Genomic DNA, 19,473 nt, shown 5'->3' on the forward strand with positions numbered 1-19,473 from the left:
TGTTTGAAGCCTGAAATGTGGCAAAAGGTCGCAAAGTTCAAGGGGGCCGAATACTTTCGCAAGGCACTGTACGTACAGTGACAGTGGGGATGACGTCATCGATGCACTTATTAATGAAGCCGCTGACTGATGGGGTAAACTCCTCAATGTTGTCGGATGAATCGCGGAACATATTCAAATCTGTGCTAGCGAAACAGTCCTGTAGCTTAGCATCCACACCACTTCCATATTGAGTGTGTCAGTGGTACTTCCGATTTGAGTTTTTGCTCGTGAGCAGAAAGCAGGAGGATAGAGTTATGGTCTGATTTGCCAAAGGTAGGGTGAGGGAGGGCCTTGTATGCGTTTCTGTGTGTGGAATAAAGGCAATCTAGATTTTTGTCACCTCTCGTTGCACGGGTGACACAGCAGATGTTCTGACCTTACACATTGCACTCTTTGAGAGAGATAGTTAGCAAACCATTCCAAAGACCCTTCAGAAACACCAATACTCATTATCCGACCCACAAGAATGTAATGGTCTACTGTATAGAAAACGTTGGAAAAGGCAGTAAAGATAGCAGCACAACATTGCTTAGAGTCAAGGGCAGTGGTGACATCATTTAGGGCCTTTAAGGTTGCAGTGAGACATCCTTAACTTCAGAATTGGTGGGTCCCTTGCGGGACGGTTGAGACAGGTTAAAAAGGTGAGAGATATGCTCAGCGATAACAGAGGATGCAACCTTAAAGAAGAAAGGATTTAAACCATATGACCCAGATGTTTTCTTAGGGTCAGGTTTAAGGAGCTCCTTTAGCACCTCAGACTCTGTGACCGCCTGCAGGGAGAAGCTTGGCATGGGAAAAAGAGGGAGGAGCATCAGGGCTCATCACATTAGAAGGGCTGGGAGATGAGGAAGTGTTGGACGGGCAAGGAGGCATGGATGAGTCTAATAGAAATACTGACTTAATGAAGTGATTAAAGAGCTCAGCCATACGTTCCTTGTCAGTAACAACCACATGATCAACATTAAGGGACATAGTCAGCTGTGAAGAGGAGGGTTAATTATCCAGGTATCTCACCATTTTCCAGAACTTCTTGGGGTTAGATCCAGAGAGAACAGCTCCTTAAAGTAACTGACTTTGGCCTTCCAGATAGCCTGAGTGGGCGCTTGTCCAATGAACCATGGTGGAGTTACAGTGTCTACAAAAAGACAGCATTACTATTGCTCTCTATTGGGGATATTGACAATAGATGGGCCAGGGTGTACATGCACATTTCCAGATATCATCAGCAGTAATACAATCAGGGCACAGCAGAAGACAGGGAGAGCTTTGCAGTGTAGATTTCTTTGAATCACATTTGAATGTGCATCAGATGGCAACAAGATCGTATTGTACAGCAGTTTTATCAGGTAACGAATACAAAGCCGCCGAGAGAGGGTTAGAATAAGATGGAAGGCCTTGTCTGTGTAACCAATAGTCAGAGTCCTGAGTGTGGAAATAAACATTCCCAGTGGGCACAGGCGTCAGTTCAACATCGAGTATTGATTTGGTTGAGTTGTCAACTAACGTGAATTCAAATTGAAATCAACAAAGAATTTCACCCCGTCATTGGATTGAACATTTTGCTAATTTAACCAGTTTTCCATGTTGATTCAACATCCTCATATTGAATTATTTGGTTGAAATGACATGGAAACAACGTTGATTCAACCAGTTTTTGCCCAGTGGGTAGTCTTTCCCACGGTCGGGTAAACAAGCAAGTTCATAATCAACAAAGAGGCAGGAGTCATGGAGTGAGATTCATGAGCATCGATCAGGTTTTATTTGTACTTGTAAACATGATTTTGGAATCTGGGGATAATACACGCCAAAAAGAAAAGTTTTCAGCAGTAACTTTTCTGTAATCAATACAAAGAATTTGCCTAGGTTTGACACTTTAAACATTGATTAGTCATCATTCTTCACATTTGTCATTCATAAACCGACAGTCATTGCTTCCATCTCAAGAGATTTTGTCATTTGCACATAGGCTATAGCTAGATAATAATGCATTGGCTAAGTAACTGCTTAACTTTACTAACAATGTAACTTATTAGGTCAATGATTGGACCATGTGATTGAAGGTCATCCTACTGATTTGCCATAAGGTAAAGAGACACATTTATGTGTAAACTGTGCATCTAGGATTTGCGGTCCTCTAGATATGTTGAAACACTTGATGTCCAAAGGCTCTTCTGCATAGGTCACTGGATTAGTGGGACAATGTATGTACAAATTCCCTGTAACAATATGGATGAAAACATTTTTACGTTTATTGTTAGAATGAAATGATTTAGAATCAGAATTGCAATTTTTGTCAAATAGAAACTGCAACTGAAGAGTTGCAAGATTTTCTAACCGGATGATTTCAGGCAGGTGAGGGTCTTTGTATAATCCATTGTGATGGTACCCAAGGGATCCGGAAAACGGTATCATCTTCACTTGATTTTCTGAGTTCTGGGCACTCTGTGCTATTTCATACAGCTTGATAGGAACACAACAAAGAATTAGAAGTGGAAAAGTCCTTTATTGTAACTATCATGTTTCCAGGAACTCTTCTTGATATATCTTCATTCAACCCATACAGATAATATCAGAAATGTTGCTTGGGATACTATGGACAGATGACAATAGAGGAATTATTGTCAGTTACAGTCAAAGTATCATGCCACACCTGCTGAGCCATGTGGATGGGCACTATGTGGTCATCCTCTGCATGAAGGATCAGAAGACGACTCCTCATCCTCTTCAAGCTGTGGAGAATTGATGAAGCATCACTTTTCATGAACAGTCAACCTCAATCTCTCAGAACGATTCTCAAACACATTTGGTTGCAGTGCATTCAGGAATATTCATACCCCTTGACTTATTCCACATTTTGTTGTGTTAAAAGCCTGAATGTGATCAAGACTAAGGAGATGATTGTGGACTACAGGAAAAGGAGGGCCATTCTCATCGACGGGGCTGTAGTGGAGCAGGTAGAGAGCATCAGGTTCCTTGGTGTCCACATCACCAACAAACTAACATGGTCCAAGCACACCAAGACAGCCGTGAAGAGGGCACAACAAAACCTATTCCCCCTCAGAAGACTGAAAAGATTTGGTACTGACTCTGTATCGGTACACCTTTTATATATCCTCGCTATTGTTATTTTACTGCTGCTCTTAAATTATTTGTTACTTTTATTTCTTTAGGTATCTTTCTTAAAACGGCATTGTTGGTTAAGGGCTTGTAAGTAAGCATTTCACTGGAAGATCTACACCTGTTGTATTCGGCGCATGTGACAAATACAATTCGATTTTAATTCAACATTTCTTTCACCCATCTACCCCATAATGACAATGTGAAAACATGTTTTTAGGAATGTTAGCAAAGTTATTTTAAAATTAAATACAGAAATATCTAATTTACATTAAGTATTCACATCTCTGAGTCAATACATGTTAGAATATATATGTTTTTAAATCCCTATTCCTTGCCAATGATAAGCATACCCATAACATGATGCAGCCACCACCATGCTTGAAAATATGAAGAGTGGTACTTAGTGATGTGTTGGATCTGCCCCAAACATAACACTTTGTATTCTTTGCCACATTTTTGGCAGTTTTACTTTAGTGCTTCATTGCAAACAGGGTGCACATTTTGGAATATTTGTATTCTGTATAGGCTTCTTTCTTTTCACTCTGTCATTTAGGTTAGTATTGTGGAGCAACTACAATGTTGTTGATTCAGTCAGTGTTCTTCTATCATAGGTATTAAACTCTGTAACTGTTATAAAAGTCACCATTGGCCTCATGGTGAAATCCCTGAGCAGTTTCCTTCCTTTCCGGAAACTAAGTTCGGAAGGACGCCTGTGTCTGTGTGACTGGGTGTATTGCTAAACCATCCAAAGTGTAATTAATAACTTCACCATGCTCAAAAGGATATTCAATGTCTGCTTTCGTTTACCAATCTACCAATGGGTGCCCTTTTTTGCGAGAAATGGAAAAATCTGTGTTTGCAATTCACAGAAATTAGGTAGTCATCACATTAAACACTGTTATTGCAACTTATTATGTGACTTGTTAAGCACATTTTTACTCCTGAACTTATTGAGGCTTGCCATAACAAAGGGGTGGAATACTTATTGACTCAAGAAATTTTGTCATGTTCATCGTATTGATGAGACCAAGGCGCAGCATGATATGAATACATTCTATTTTAATTAATGAACACACTAAACAAACTACCGTGACGCTATTAAACCGAGTGCTGCCACAGGCAACTATACATAGACAATAACCCACAAAACCAAAATGGGAAATGGCAATCTAAATAGGATCCCCAATCAGAGACAACGATAAACAGCTGTCTCTGATTGGGAACCAATTCAGGCCACCATAGACCTACATATACCTAGACATACCAAAACCCCATAGAATACAAAAACCCCTAGACAAGACAAAAACACACATACCAACCTCGTCACACCCTGACCTAACCAAAATAATAAAGAAAACAAAGATAACTAAGGTCAGGGCGTGACACATTTCAGCTTTTCATTTGAATGAATTTGTACAAAAATATTCCACTTTGACATTAAGGGGTATTGTGTGTAGGCCAGTTACATAAAATCTCAATTGAATCAATATTGAATTCAGGCTGTAACACAACAAATTGTGTAAAAAGTTAAGGTGTGAATACTTTCTGAAGGCACTGTAACAGTTAGTTATTTTGATTTGATTTCTTATTGCTTTTCGCAAACCTGTACTGATAATCTCAAAATAAAGGATGACAAGAACACTGAAAAGTTGCATGAACCAAAATAAATGTACAAGAAAATGTTTTGTTTTCATTTGAATCTAAATCGAGAAAATACGTACTTTTCATCATTAGGGAAGATGACATTGTTTTCTGCCATTGTGTCCAGGAAAAAGTACTCAAAACCTGGGAACTTCCAATAAAACTGAGGACACAAGGAAAATTAAAGAGGAAAAGAAGTGCAGTTTAGTACATGAATACATTCTAAATCATGGCATTTTAAGATGTACTGTATCGCCATGGAGAGGAGGGTATGTGAGTCTTACCCAGCCAAACGGATGATGGGCACCCCCCTGTCGAATGTTGGTGTATGCTCCCTCAATGATCACACCATCAACAACAATCCCTGATAAAAGCAAAATATTCTGAGTCTAACTACATCAGGTCAACTTCCATGAACTGAGTCACACAAAAAAACATTCATGAAATGTGTACTGTACTGTAACTAGAGGGTATAAAACATTTAATGGGTCCAGTAAAGCCTACCTTGTTCAATTAGTTTGACTGCAGTGTTAGTGGCCACTCTGTACAAACACGGGGGGTAAAATGGTGTTTACTGATCATGTCTCGTACTTTGAGTCACTGTCAAAATGTTCTGTCATATTTCTAATTATTGATTGGATTATTTCAATCGTCACCGTTAGTGGTGGTAGATAAGTAGTAGTAGTGACAGATTCTCTAACTTAAACATCACACAATATATATATATATATTGTTTATGAGGGTGGAACAAGCAAAAAAGTAAACAAATAAGTGTTAATTAAAAAAATATGTTTTCTCACACACCTGATAGGTGCAGGGAAATGTGTTGTTTCTTACAGGGTCAGCCATAGAGAGCAAACTAGGGTTACGTGCCTTGCTCAAGTGCACATAGTCAGATTTCTCACCTTGTCGGCTCGGGTATTCGAACCAGCAACCGTTCGGTTATAGGTAGGCTAACTGCCGTCCAGTCTCTTGAATGGACAATGCTTTCTTTTCAAATCAAACAAACAGTTAAAATATGATATGATTTAAATCATTAAAAGCCGACCAGTGGAATGGAATACATATCTATTTGGAATGTAAGGCAAAGTTAATAAAACGTACAGGTCAAGTTAATCAAGGTAAATGTAAAAACGTTAAAAAGTAATCATCGGTAATATTGTGTTTGCTTACTTAGTAACAGACACAATATTACCTTTGATGACTGTAATGTAATTTTAATGTCTGGGCTTTGTGTTATATTCATGTGCTGTTCTATAGACCAATTTCTGTGTTCATGCAAGTGGCTAACTGTACAAATCCTCACTATCAGTAGCTGTAATTTGGCAGCACGCCCAGACCTTGTTTTGAGAACGGAAGATATCTCAGTTCCAAGGTCTCAGATTAGAGAGGAGAAGCCTGGTCAGGTATTGGTCTGTCACATGTTATGAACCAGTATTGATTTGTCACATGGATGAAACAAAAAAAGGATAAGGATGAATTAATTATGCTAAATCATGCAAATATAACTTGTCTGTGTATAGCTGTATATAAGACAACTGCTGGGTCTGCCCAGGGAGAGCTCCTGATTGACATGTGTACTATGGTGCATTGAGTTGGCTGGAACCTATCCAGCGCTCTGACAATAAATAATCATTCCTTTCAGATTGACTTTGAGTGTCCCTGTGTAAGAATTTCCGCGACATTACCTTTACAGATAAAGGATCGTCATTTGAGCCAGTTTGCGACATCTGGACAATAATCCTGCAGTAGCAGGAAATGTGAATTATTATGTGGATTATAATCAATGTACATTTTTATAGCAGTTGATACATTTTTTTGTTAGGTCAGATCAAGTCTGAAATTTCAAAGTGGAAATCACAAACTTTAGAAGTCTTTATTAAACTCAAATACACTACAAGTTTACATTTCCTGCTGAACAGGAAAATTCTCAGCAACAAAACAGTGATCAAATTAAGAATCCTACATCTGTACCTTTGACTTACACCCCCATTTCATTACATGAGATGGTTTTTCATGATTCAAATCATGGTTATATGATTTAAGTGTTAATTGTTTGATTTGAAAGCTCACATTGCTCATTTAAGAGACTCCAGTGTAAAGTTTAATTTAAAGCTTATTTGTTTCATTAGATTTTTTGCCACCCCTCATAAATGTGTGAAACTGTGCATCAGATCTGGGATAACTACAGTGCATTCGAAAAGTATTCAGACCCCTTGACTTTTTCAACATTTTGTTATGTTACAGCCTTATTCTAAAATTGATTAAATATTTTTTCCCCCTTATCAATCTACAAACAATACCCCATAATGACAAAGCAAAAACAGGTTTTTAGAAATGTTGGCAAACTTATAAAAAAAAATGGAAATATCACATTTACATAAGTATTCAGACTGTTTACTCTGTACTTTGTTGAAGCACCTTCGGCAGAAATTACAGCCTCAAGTCTTCTTGGGTATGATGCTACAAACGTGGCACACCTGTATTTGGGGAGTTTCTACTATTATTCTCTGCAGATCCTCTCAAGCTCTGTCAGGTTGGATGGGGAGCATCGCTGCACAGCTATTTTCAGGTCTCTCCAGAGATGTTTGATCAGGTTCAAGTCCGGGCTCTGACTGGGCCACACAAGGACATTCAAAGACTTGTCCCGAAGCCACTCCTGCGTTGTCTTGGCTGTGTGCTTAGGATCGTAGTCCTGTTGGAAGGTGAATCTTCGTCCCAGTCTGAGTTACTGAGCGCTCTGGAGCAGGTTTTGATCAAGGATCTCTGTACTTTACCTCGTTAATTTTTCCATCAATCCTGGCTGGTCTCCTAGTCCCTGCTGCTGAAAAAAAATTACTCCCACCACCACGCTTCACCGTAGGAATGGTGTCAGGTTTCCTCCAGATGTGACGCTTGGCATTCAAGACAAAGAGTTCAATCTTGGTTTCATCAGACCAGAGAATCTTGTTTTCGGCACCTTTTGGCAAACTCCAAGCAGGCTGTCATGTACCTTTTACTGAGGAGTGGCTTCTGCCTGGCCCCTCTACCATAAATGCCTGATTGGTGGAGTGCTGCAGAGATGGTGGTCCTTCTGGAAGTTTCTCCCATCTCCACAGAGGAACTCTGTCAGAGTGACCATCAGGTTCTTGGGCATCCTCCCTTCTCCCCCGATTGCTCAGTTTGGCAGGGCGGCCAGCTCTAGGAAGATTATTGGTAGTTCCAAACTTCTTCTATTTAAGAATGATGGAGGCCACTATGTTCTTGGGGACCTTCAATGCTGCAGACATTTTTTGGTACCCTTCTCCAGATCTGTGCCTCGACACAATCCTGTCTCGGAGCTCTACGGACAATTCCTTTGACCTTATGGCTTGGTTTTTGCTCTGACATGTCTGTCAACTGTGGGACCTTATATAGACAGGCCTTTTCAAATCATGTCCAATCAATTGAATTTACCACAGGTGGACTCTAATCAAGTTGTAGAAACATCTCAAGGATGATCAATAGAAACCGGATGCACCTGAGCTCAATTTCGAGTCGCATAGCAAAGGGTCTGAGTACTTATGTAAATAAGTTATTTCTGTTTTTAGTTGTACATTTGTAAAAGTTTCTAAAAACCTGTTTTTGTGCAGTCATTATGGGGTATTCTGTGTATATTGGTGAAGAAAATGTTTTATTTAATCCATTTTAGAATAAGGCTGTAACGTAACAAAATGTGGAAAAAGGAAAGGGGTCTAAATACTTTCTGAATGCACTGTATAGTTTTAACTATGCTTTGTGGAAAGTAACACGTTTTGGGGGGAATAAATAGTTACTTTGACTACAACTATTTGAATACAAATCACAAAAACTGACTACTTTTTAAAACTATTTGACTACAGATATGAGAAATGACCTACTTTTTAAAAACTATTTGAATACATTTCTGAGAAAACACCTACATAAAAAAACATTTGAATACGGACCTCAGGGAGTGACTACTTTTCAGAAACTATTGGAATTGGCTGCCTTCAACTAATGGCACAGTTGTATGGAACTGCATATAGAAAGAGAACGAATAGAACACAATCTCCTATGCTATTCCAATCTGACAGTCATATTTGATCTACACAAGACATTTATATCTGAACATTCTGTAAATGTAAATTCTCCTTAATGTGTACATAATCAAGTCAAACCAACTAACCAATTATATTTAGTACATATGTATAAATAAGTTGTGAGTGACTCTTTCAACATGCCTCTGTAAAGGTCGAAAGCAGCAATTCATTTATGATACCTGAAAATACTGAAGAGAAATTCAAAGGAATTTTTGCAAACATTGCAAACAGCAAATTGGATGCTTAGTAAAAACAACGTTGAACTTCTTTGGCCATCTGTTTTAATGGTTCTTATTTCAAACACACACTATACCATCTTTAAAGGGATACTTTACTCGAAATACAAACTAACATGATTTTCCACCTACCTTGGCTGTAGTTAATTCAAGAAGGCCGATTTGGGATATATTTTGTTATACTTAATAGAGCAACATTTTATTAGCATGTTGTTACATGATACTTTGGTAATTACATTTTAATTACATAGCAAAGAGCTGAGCATTTTTGAAAGTACTGTACACAGAGAAAGTGACTGTTCTTATTCTACTTATGTAATCACTCCATTGTTATTCAATTAAAAAGCCATTTCCAAAGTTCTATGTAACAACTATGTTGCTAATGTAATAATTACAAAGTCAATAGTACATCACATGTATAAGAACTTGATGTTTAGTGTTACTGTATTACTTTGTCTCACTCACTATGAAAATGCATTTGTTAGTAATTTTGAATCTACAAAAGTGGTCTGCTCAAATGTTGAGGTGATTGATTCCATGTCCCTCATGTATGTAATTCTAGGCTATACATTATATTAAGATTCATATCTATATCGGAGAGCCCTCCAAACCATGTGCTAATGATGACATATTTAGACTAATTCAACTAACTGTTCTTCATCAAATACTTTGCAGCCATCAAATACATCATTTTTCTCTCCAAATACCTTCAAATATGATTTGGTTTTCTGAGGTATTCAAAATACTTTAAAATATGATGTTTTATTGAGACATGTATTTGAATATTAAAGAAAATAGTTGCCTTTTAGTTGAAACTCCATATAAACTATATTAGACTACCTTGAGTATTTGAAAAGTTAGTATTTTAAAAGAAATGTCCAAATACAACTATTGTTTGCCCAGGTCTACTGCGCATCGACATAAATAATAATTTCCTCTCGCTTATCTCATCTCTACAAACTGAACCATCCACCTGAAGGCACACATTTGGTCACTCACCCAGTGCCAAGAGAGTGTCCCCATAATACCACCAGACTGCTCCCACTGTGGGCTTTTACCCACTGGTACAAGTAGAGGGTGTCAGTGGTTAGACCAACTTCAGTGGGCTCTCCGGTGGAGTCCCCAAAACCTGTTAAGAGTTTCTTATATCAATGGTTGTTCATTATGCAAACATACTAGACTATGTATAGGCCTATGATGTCATGTCTGTCTGCCTGAGGTAAACTTGATGCAGAGTTGTGCAATGATTCGTATCTGACCACAAGGGGGAAGTCACAGGCAACCCACACCAGAGGGTGATCTCTAATGCAGTGTAAGGAATTGGGAGTTGGTTATCGGACTCTCCTTACAGCAAGCAAGGTAAAATAACACTGTCACACCACAAAATGTAGACTAACGCTAGGTTATCAAGGATGTGTGTAACTATTATTAAAATGTATTCAGACTAAATAAATAAATCAAATATGTTTTAACGGTCTAGTCAAACTTAAGTTTAACCAACCTCTGTAGTCCAAAGCCAAAACATGGTAACCAATTGCACTCAGCACCTGTGGACACAAAAGCCAATCACAAATTTATCAATCACCAATGTCATTTTCTGCCATGATGAAGTAACTTTTGATGTAGTCGACAGTCACTTACACGTACTAATCCCACACGGTGACTTGCTGCCCTGTATGAAAGAATGTGTACTTTTAGATTCAAAGTGAGAACAATATTATTGTATAGGAATCCATTGTTCTTGCTACCTTGTGCCTCCATTGCCATGGAGATAAATGATAATCGGAATTCCAGCTCCCAAAGAATCTTGGTACCATTCCAAGTCCTTTCCCTGTGCCTCCTTCCACTGACTTTCAGGGACTGTGTGCCTTGAAGATATTGTACAGTGACAACATTAGGAAGTGACAACACGTGGAAGGGACGATGTGTAGACTTTGATGTATAAAGTTCAATGCTGTCTTTATAAAAGCTATACTGTCCAGTGGCAGTGAGTGTACTTCTGAAGTAAGGAAGGTAGGCTACATTACCCTACTCACAAAGTAACCTGGAGAAAGCCTACTCACCAAACACCCAATGAGATCCCTTGCTCAGATTTAAGGTACATGTTCACAGTGTGGTTAAGATACAGGTCAGCTGGCTGGCTAAGGTTGACGAAGAATGGGACCCTGACTAAAAACAAGGAGAGAAACAGACAATATGTTATATGATTTGTTATTCCTGATTTGTCCAGTATTTTGGATAATTATCATGATTAGCTTACACTCACCTCTGTGAGAATACACCAGGTGTTTTATGATGTCAGGGAACAGTCGCATCATGAAAGGCACAGAAACATAAATGACACACACAACCAGGAGACCTCTTTTGACCCACCACAACAAACGGGAGCTAGGTCTGAGAGATAGAGAGAGAGACAAAAAGCGTCAACATTGCAATGACAAAGGTCCATGCTGCGTCAGCAGACATTACTGTATATTGGCATTGAAGTGCATTTTAGGCCAATAATAGTTAAGGAGTCTTTTTGTAGGCTAACTCCGCGATGGCTCGTTGGCCAAAGCCTATGGAGAAATAAATGGGCTTTTGGATAAACACAGAGAATAAGGTCTGTGGCAAACATACTGTAAGCTGAGAAGATCTTATGTGTTTTGTTCTATGAGATAATATTCAACAACTAACATCACTTTTTGAATTTTGAAGCTTATGTAATCAAAATAAGCACATAACGGCTTAAGCACATAACGGCTTCATAATTAATAAAGGTTATGTTAACTGGCTGATATTATCTGATCAAACAAAACAAATAAGATCTACTTAAGGCCTCTACGGAGCCGACGGATTATCGCAGTGTCATTGTAAGTCACAAAATGGGCTGCTCCTTGTATGCACAAGTGCGCCCCAAGAAATTTGGAACGCAGCGTATAGCTCCTTGAGCAGACTTGAGGGGCAGTATTGAGGAAGTTTTGCAACGGAAGTGCTGTCCCTGTGTCTACATCACAACCCTTATGGTATTTATAAACACGGAATCAATGGACATGCTCCTACTGTTACTCTACTTGTACGTTTGCTTTTATTTTTCGACTGTCGTTACACTCAAAAGTCCTCAGACCCCTTGACCTTTTCCACATTTTGTTACGTTACAGCCTTAATTTCCAAATGTATTTAATTATGTTTTTTTCCCTCATCAATTTACACACAATACCCCACAATGACAAAGCAAAAACAGGTTTAGAAATGTTTGCTAATTAAAATAATAAATAACTGAAATACCTTATTTACATAATTATTCAGACTCTTTACTATGAGACTCGAAATTGAGCTCAGGTGCATCCTGTTTCCATTGATCATCCTTGAGATGTTTCTACAACTTGGAATTCAATTGATTGGCCATGATTTGAAAAGGGATACACCTGTCTTTATAAGATCCCACAGTAGACAGTGCATGTCAGAGCAAGAAATAAGCCATTAGGTCGAAGGAATTGTCCGTAGCGATCCAAGACAGGATTGTTTCGAGGCATAGATCTGGGGAAGGGTACCAAAACATGTCTGCAGCATTGAATGTCCCCAAGAATACAGTGGCCTCCACCATCTTGAAACTCCCCATCCCGGATCCGGGATCGTGAATAAAGCCTCAGGCTCATTAGCATAACGCAATGTTAACGATTTCTGAAAATCACAAATAAAATGAAAATAATGCGCCTGCTCTAAAGCTTAGCCTTCTCTTAACAACACTGTCATCTCAGATTTTCAAAATATGCTTTTGAACCATAGCTATTCACTAATTTGTGTAAGAGTATGCTAAGCTAGCTTAGCATTTTGAGTAGCATTTAAGCACGCAACATTTTCACAAAAACCAGATAACCAAATAAATAAAATCTTTTACCTTTGAAGAGCTGATGTTTTCAATGAGGAGACTCTCAGTTACATAGCAAATGTTCAGTTTTTCCTGAAAGCATCTTTGTGTAGGAGAAATCGCTCCGTTTTGTACATCACATTTGGCTCACTTCCCTGGCCCTTCTCAAACCTTCCAGAACCGAAAATTCAGTCACCAACAACGTCAAACTTTTTCCGAATTAACTCCATAATATCGACAGAAACATGGCAAAACGTTGTTTGGAATCAATCCTCAAGGTGTTTTTTCACATATCTCTTCATTGATATATCGTTCCACCAGGATGAAGCCTGCTTTCTTCTCTGAATTCCATGGAAAAATACTTGCAGCTGAGGTTTGCGCACCAATTTCGGCGCAGGACACCGGGCGGACACCTGGTAAATGTGGTCTCTTATGGTCAATCTTCCAATGATATGCCTACAAATACGTCACAATGCTGCAGACACCTTGGGTGCCTGGAAATGTCGACAGAAAGGGCAGACTCATTCCTCTCGCATTCACAGCCATATAAGGAGACAATGGAAAACGGAGCCTCAAAAATCCTGCTCATTTCCTGGATGCCGTTTCATCTTGGTTTTGCCTGTAGCTCACGTTCTATGGCACGCACAGAGAATATCTTTGCAGTTCTGGACACGTCAGAGTGTTTTCTTTCCAAAGCTACCAATTATATGCATAGTCGAGCATCTTTTTGTGACAAAATATTGCGCTTAAAACGGGCACGTCTTTTTATCCAAAAATGATATAGCGCCCCCAGAGTTTCAAGAGGTTAAATGGAAGTTGTTTGGAACCACCAAGGCACTTGCTAGAGCTGGCCGCCCGGCCAAACTGACCATTCGGGGTAGAAGGGCATTGGTCAGGGAGGTGGCCAAGAGCCCGATGGCCACTCTGACAGAGCTCCAGAGTTCCTCTGTAGAGATGGGAGAAACTTCCAGAAGGACAACCATCTCTGCAGCACTCCATCAATCAGGCCTTTATGGTAGAGTGGCAAGACGGAAGCCACTCCTCAGTAAAATGCACATGACAGCCTGCTTGGAGTTTTAAAAAAACTCTAAGACCATGAGAAACAAGATTCTCTAGTCTGATGAAACCAAGATTGAACTCTTTGGCCTGAATGCCAAGTATCACGTCTGAAAAACTGGCACCATCCCTACGTTGAAGCATGTTGGTGGCGGGATCATGCTGTGGGGATGTTTTTCAGTAGCTGGGACTGGGAGATTAGTCAGGGTTGAGGGAAAGATGAATGAAGCAAAGTACAGAGAGATCCTTGATGAAAACCTGCTCCAGAGCACTCAGAACCTCAGACGACCCTAAGAACACAGCCAAGACAACGCAGGAGTGGTTTCGGGACATGTCTCTGAATGTCCTTGAGTGGCCAAGCCAGAGCCAGGACTTGAACCCGATCGAACATCTCTGGAGAGACCTGAGAATAGCTGTGCAGCGATGCTCCCCATCCAACCTGACAGAGCCTGAGAGGATCTGCAGAGAAGAAGAATTTGAAACTCTCCAAATACAGATGTACCAAGCCTGTAGCGTCATAAGAAGACTTGAGGCTGTAATCGCTGCCTAAGGTGCTTCAACAAAGTACTGAATACTTATGTAAATGTATATTTGAAAAAATTGTTTTTGCTTTCTCATTTTGGGGTATTGTGTGTAGATTTGTGAGGATCTTTAAACAAATAATAATTTTAGAGTAAGGCTGTAACGTATCAAAATGTGGAAAAAGTCAAGGGATCGGAATACTTTCCGAATGCACTGTATGTCTGTATGGCGTTGTGGACAGCCAAGAGGCCGAGCAGAGGCCAAATGGCCCATCAACAGGTGGTTCATCATCTACCCGACCTGGCTCATCACTTCCCTGGCCCTTCTCACCAACGCACCTTCCAGACGTGCCATCGCTCTCTGACCTCCGCCCCATCTGCCCGACCCAGCTCCAGTGGCCGAAGAGGACGACAGATGAGAGTCCTTTGGAAGCTGAAATAATGCAACATCGACAGAGTCCAGAAAGTGTCCTCTGACACCATTGAACCCCATCTTCCTCCTGACAACCGTATTGCATTTGTCCGGGACATGACATTGAACTTTTTCAGGATCATCTAACAGTACCTTGAGTCCGCTCCGTCCGGTTCAGAGTGCGACAGCCTACGTCTCAACCCAAAAACAACCCAGGTCTCCCCAAAAACGGATGTTGGGTGCTCAAGACAGTTGTGTTGGTGGTGAACACGTTTTTCTCTATAATATATATTTTTCTTATTCACAAGTTATGTTGGTGGGTAATTTACATGTTAAGGTGGTGGGTAATTTACATGTTAAGGTGGTGGGTAATTTACTAGTTTGCCTTTGCACATTTCCCCTCGTGATATTTTGTTAATCGAAAGAAATACATTTCTAGCAAAAGGTCGGCAAATCTCTTTATCTGGTTATTTATACATAAGGCAGAAAATATTGCTGTATTCTGAAGCAGTCACTCAGTTAGCTTGTAGCGCTTGGTACATGGGCTATGCAGGGGTCTGTTCTTATTGTCTACAGTTGGACAGCCCTTCTCACAGATGTGCCATAGCAGGAAGATCCTCATTTAAAATGGTTAAAAGGCCACTACGCCTAGGTGGCGACCCATCATTCACCTGTTTTGAGCTCCACATGTTTGCCTGTTTTGCATGTAACTTTGGCATTAATACATGGCACATATTAGTTTGCAAACAATGTAAATAAAAAAGGATCATTGAGTTAATAAAGCTGCATACAAACATGGTGTCTTTTTCTCTTTCTTGAGTAAGGCAACTCCAAAATGCAGGTGTTTCAGCCTAGCTCAGTGCTTTCTGTAGTGGTGGGGAAGCCAGCGGAAAATACGGAGCATAGGGGTTGATAATATTCTATAGTTGTGTCCTTATTGGCTCAGTGTTCTGTCACTCATGGGGACACTACGTCACCGCAAAATCTATGGGGACAGCTCGAAAATTCAAGCCCCTTGAGTGTTGCCATAGAGTTACATTAGAAGTGCCCATCCAAGTAGGCTCAAAGTCATTGGCCACAGATAAAATGACGTTAATTCACGTTACATCTACCGTAGCTTTGATTGAACTGACCATGTCAACATCATACTTCAAAATCTTAGTTAGCAAGCTAGAAGTCATCATCATGAATCAAGTTGACAATCTATTGACAAATCCTTTTCAATCCTTGTCATATGAAGAGAAGTTATGAAGAGAAATTATAGATAAAATGAATAGGTGCTCATCGGTCATTAAACAAACTTTACACAAGTAGGAAATCGCAAATTCAACAATGAGTGGTTTGGAAGGAATCAGTGGCTAACTGCAAGCATTGCAAAGCAATCACTAGCCTACTATTCAGTGGAGTGGGTGTGTTGTCCAAGTCTGGAATTATTAAGGGTCTCTTTTCCAAGCTTAAAAAGGATAGGCATTCAACATTGGCCATGCTGTCAATCCAGCATGACTTCTGCCGCGTTCAAAACTACTGGAAACTCGGAAATCTCAGACTTCAGTGAGTTCAAGACAACTGGGAACTCAGAAAAAACGATCTCAGACTGTAAAAATAAGTTTTGAACGGTCATCCAACTCGGAATTCCAAGTCAGGAACTCTGGCCTCTTTCAAGATCTCCGACCTGAAGATCCCTGACGTCATGATTAGACCTTGTTTTATTCCGAGTTCCCAGTTGTCTTGAAAGCACCATAAATCCAGAGAATGCCAGACTTTGATGACAAAGTTTGCTGACAAATTTCCCCACGAAGGACAGCCGTTCCACCTTCCTGTTCAAGTGAGCACAGCACAACAAGGGGAGTCCAAAAATGTATTGTATGCTGCTGCATAAATTATGTAATATGCCAGGGAGATATGTATACCGTAGCTAAGAAAGTAATGCTGAGTGTATGTTTTTATTTATCCATTATTTAACTAGGCAAGTCAGTTACAAATTATTATTTACAATGAGAGCCTACTGGGGAACAGTGTGTTAACTGCCTTGTTTGGGGGCAGAACAACAGATGTTTACCTTGTCAGCTCTGGTATTTGATCCAGCAACTTTTGGTTACTGGCCTAATGCTCTAACCTCTAGGCTACCTGTTATGTAGTAAGCTGTAAGTAACCCATGATCCTCACCCTAATAATTTAGTCCCTTTCCTCCTCATAACTTAGACTATTGTTCTGACTTGCTGGTGCACATGTAGCCTATAGCCTGTTTCAGAGAAATGTCAACATTGAATAGTGTAAGAGCTTTCATTGTCTGCTTATATGCCCTCTTTATTTATCCTACAGTTCTGACTTGGTGTACAATACTGTAAGATCATCCCATGTTCAATTCTGTCGCTGTACATTTCAAAAGTGCTGAACAAATAGCTATTTTGACTGTCCATCCTAACTCGCTCATTAATGTCTTCATCGAAATTACGCATTTCCTCTCATCCACTCGTCGTCCCCTTATGCCATAGTTTATACATCTCAATTGTCAGTAGAAACAACATTTGTTTAAGAAAGTCAGTCATATCAGCAATGTTTTTTTTAGGCAGTAAGTGAGGCTGAATTAATTGTTTCGCTGCCAGTGTAGCAGTGTTTGGGCTGCTGTTGGGAAGCTGCTGTTGGGACAGCTTTATGTAGGCCCTAACAGTTTGAGGGCACCGTTTGTCACGGTTATAGTTCAATTAATGTATTGTTTAGTGTTGTGTGGTATAATGTAGTGGCTTTGCTGGCATGTGTAAAGAAATGTTAATTCTTATGCAGGTGACCATCTTATGCAGGTGACTGCTACTTACTGCTATTGCCTTGCTGTAACTGAGACAACACATAGCAACGTATTTTCACAGACTCACTTAAATCATCCACAACACTGTCAAAATAGGATACATCCTAGCCACAGGTGCTAGCCTTCAGTTCGGCCACAACATCCAGTGAGGACACAAACGCACACACATTACACACTAACTAGAGAGGACATACAGATAAGACTCCTACACACATTGGCAGGGAGAAACAGAATAGGGAGAGACAACCTTGACTTGGAGACAAACCAGCGCGCACACATAACCTCCTTTTTCTAGCTGAACATTGTGTGACTGAGAACAGGCATGGAGGGATTCTACGATGACGGACAGACAACTGAGCCAATGACGGAAGACTACACCCCAGACTGAGCCTGAACCAATCCAAAGAACCGAACTTCTAGAATCAACCTACTTTCTGTTCTGTATTAATTGCTTGTGCAAACGATTAGCGGGGCTTTTTTTGTTGGTTCCTCATGAGCTAATAGAAGGGCCCGTATATACGCTGTACCAGATATCTTTACTCTGAATAAACTGTCGCTTGTCATACAATCTACCACCTTGTCTGCATCGATCCTTGACCGGCTCGCCCTTCATCATATCTCTTTATCAACACATGCATCAACAAAAAAAATGGTGAGTTTGCTCCACCAAGAAGTACATTATAAAATCGCCACTGCTCAGACCTTATTTTCATTCGGACTATATTCAAAAACCTCATTCCTTTCCCGCATAGGAATGGCTGAACGAACCCGGAGGTGTAATTTCAGTTTTTTAGGACTACAAACGGGCGTGCTCCAAACAGGCGTATTTATTTACTATACTATAGTCTAGAGAGCATAATTTTACGCAATTTTACCTCGGTTGCGCACTCGATGACACACCAGCTTCATCTCTGGCAGTCTTCTGCTTCTTGGAGTCACGGTCACCAGTCCTCTTCCTCATCCTGAGACGTTTACTAATCTATTTACTATATGAGCCTCCAGTCCTCTGCATAATCAATGCAGCCTGTAAAACACTGTCGTGAAACTATATGGTCTGATCTAGATTGACATCTAGGCTTTGTGACTAACTACTGTACTTTGTCTTCGTCGCCTACCGTACGTCTGTTTTTTTTGTCTAATGCTGCGTTCGTAACCAAGTGGAAAGTTACCATTATAGAGTTAGAGAACTCTAGATGATAAAACCTGTTTGTCATTGAGGGCTTCCACCATTTCCCACGAGCAATTTCCAGTTAGAGGGCCATACAAATGGATTTTTCCCAGTCCTATGTGGCAAACAGAGAACCAAAGAGATATAATATTTATATATGTCCTATTATGGCATTTGTGAGCACACAAGCAGCACCATTGAGGCTATCTCCATTTCAAAGTAGTCTGGTTTCTTCTTTTACTGCCTCTCTGAGTTGGTAAACAAACTGAAAGGTTGAATATGGCCACCTACAGTGCGTTATTTGAACAGTTATGAAGCCAAGGATCGCAATTTACTACCACCCACATTTATGGAATATTTGCTCACAAGTGTAATTCATTGGCTGATCCCTTATGACGACCCGGAAGGAATAATGGGATCATTCCTTCAAATATAGGAAGTCCAACCCAGTTGACTACTTTACAATGATTTAAGCCCTCAATGGTAATGTCCATGTGAAAACATGTTTAATCTATATAGTCTCCTCTAGCTAACGTTAAGGT

The 19,473-nt window shown here is 40.0% G+C and overlaps 1 protein-coding gene across 1 annotated transcript; it reads right to left on the reverse strand.

Annotated features, from left to right (window-relative positions):
• Positions 1-1,773: 1,773 nt before the first annotated feature.
• Positions 1,774-18,902, reverse strand: LOC135510850 (lysophosphatidylserine lipase ABHD12-like). The gene is made up of 13 exons (XM_064932135.1): positions 18,639-18,902; positions 11,385-11,512; positions 11,182-11,287; positions 10,867-10,986; positions 10,760-10,790; positions 10,620-10,665; positions 10,118-10,247; positions 5,308-5,345; positions 5,088-5,167; positions 4,884-4,966; positions 2,693-2,771; positions 2,378-2,502; positions 1,774-2,258 (listed from the first exon to the last, which is right to left on the reverse strand). The coding sequence occupies exons 1-13, from the start codon at positions 18,722-18,724 to the stop codon at positions 2,231-2,233; spliced, it is 1,080 nt and encodes a 359-aa protein (XP_064788207.1). The 5' UTR covers positions 18,725-18,902; the 3' UTR covers positions 1,774-2,230.
• Positions 18,903-19,473: the final 571 nt, after the last annotated feature.

This window comes from Oncorhynchus masou, chromosome 23, assembly GCF_036934945.1.
Source record: "Oncorhynchus masou masou isolate Uvic2021 chromosome 23, UVic_Omas_1.1, whole genome shotgun sequence".
NCBI lineage: Eukaryota > Metazoa > Chordata > Actinopteri > Salmoniformes > Salmonidae > Oncorhynchus > Oncorhynchus masou.

What these genes read in the sequence shown, in the direction of transcription:
- LOC135510850 (XM_064932135.1), bottom strand. Translation starts at nt 18,724, where the DNA reads ATGAGGAAGAGGACTGGTGACCGTGACTCCAAGAAGCAGAAGACTGCC. An exon ending in GGGATCTCATTGGGTGTTTG is followed by an intron (nt 10,987 to 11,181) that starts GTGAGTAGGCTT and finishes AATATCTTCAAG; the next exon opens with GCACACAGTCCCTGAAAGTC. An exon ending in ACCGTGTGGGATTAGTACGT is followed by an intron (nt 10,666 to 10,759) that starts GTAAGTGACTGT and finishes TTGTGTCCACAG; the next exon opens with GTGCTGAGTGCAATTGGTTA.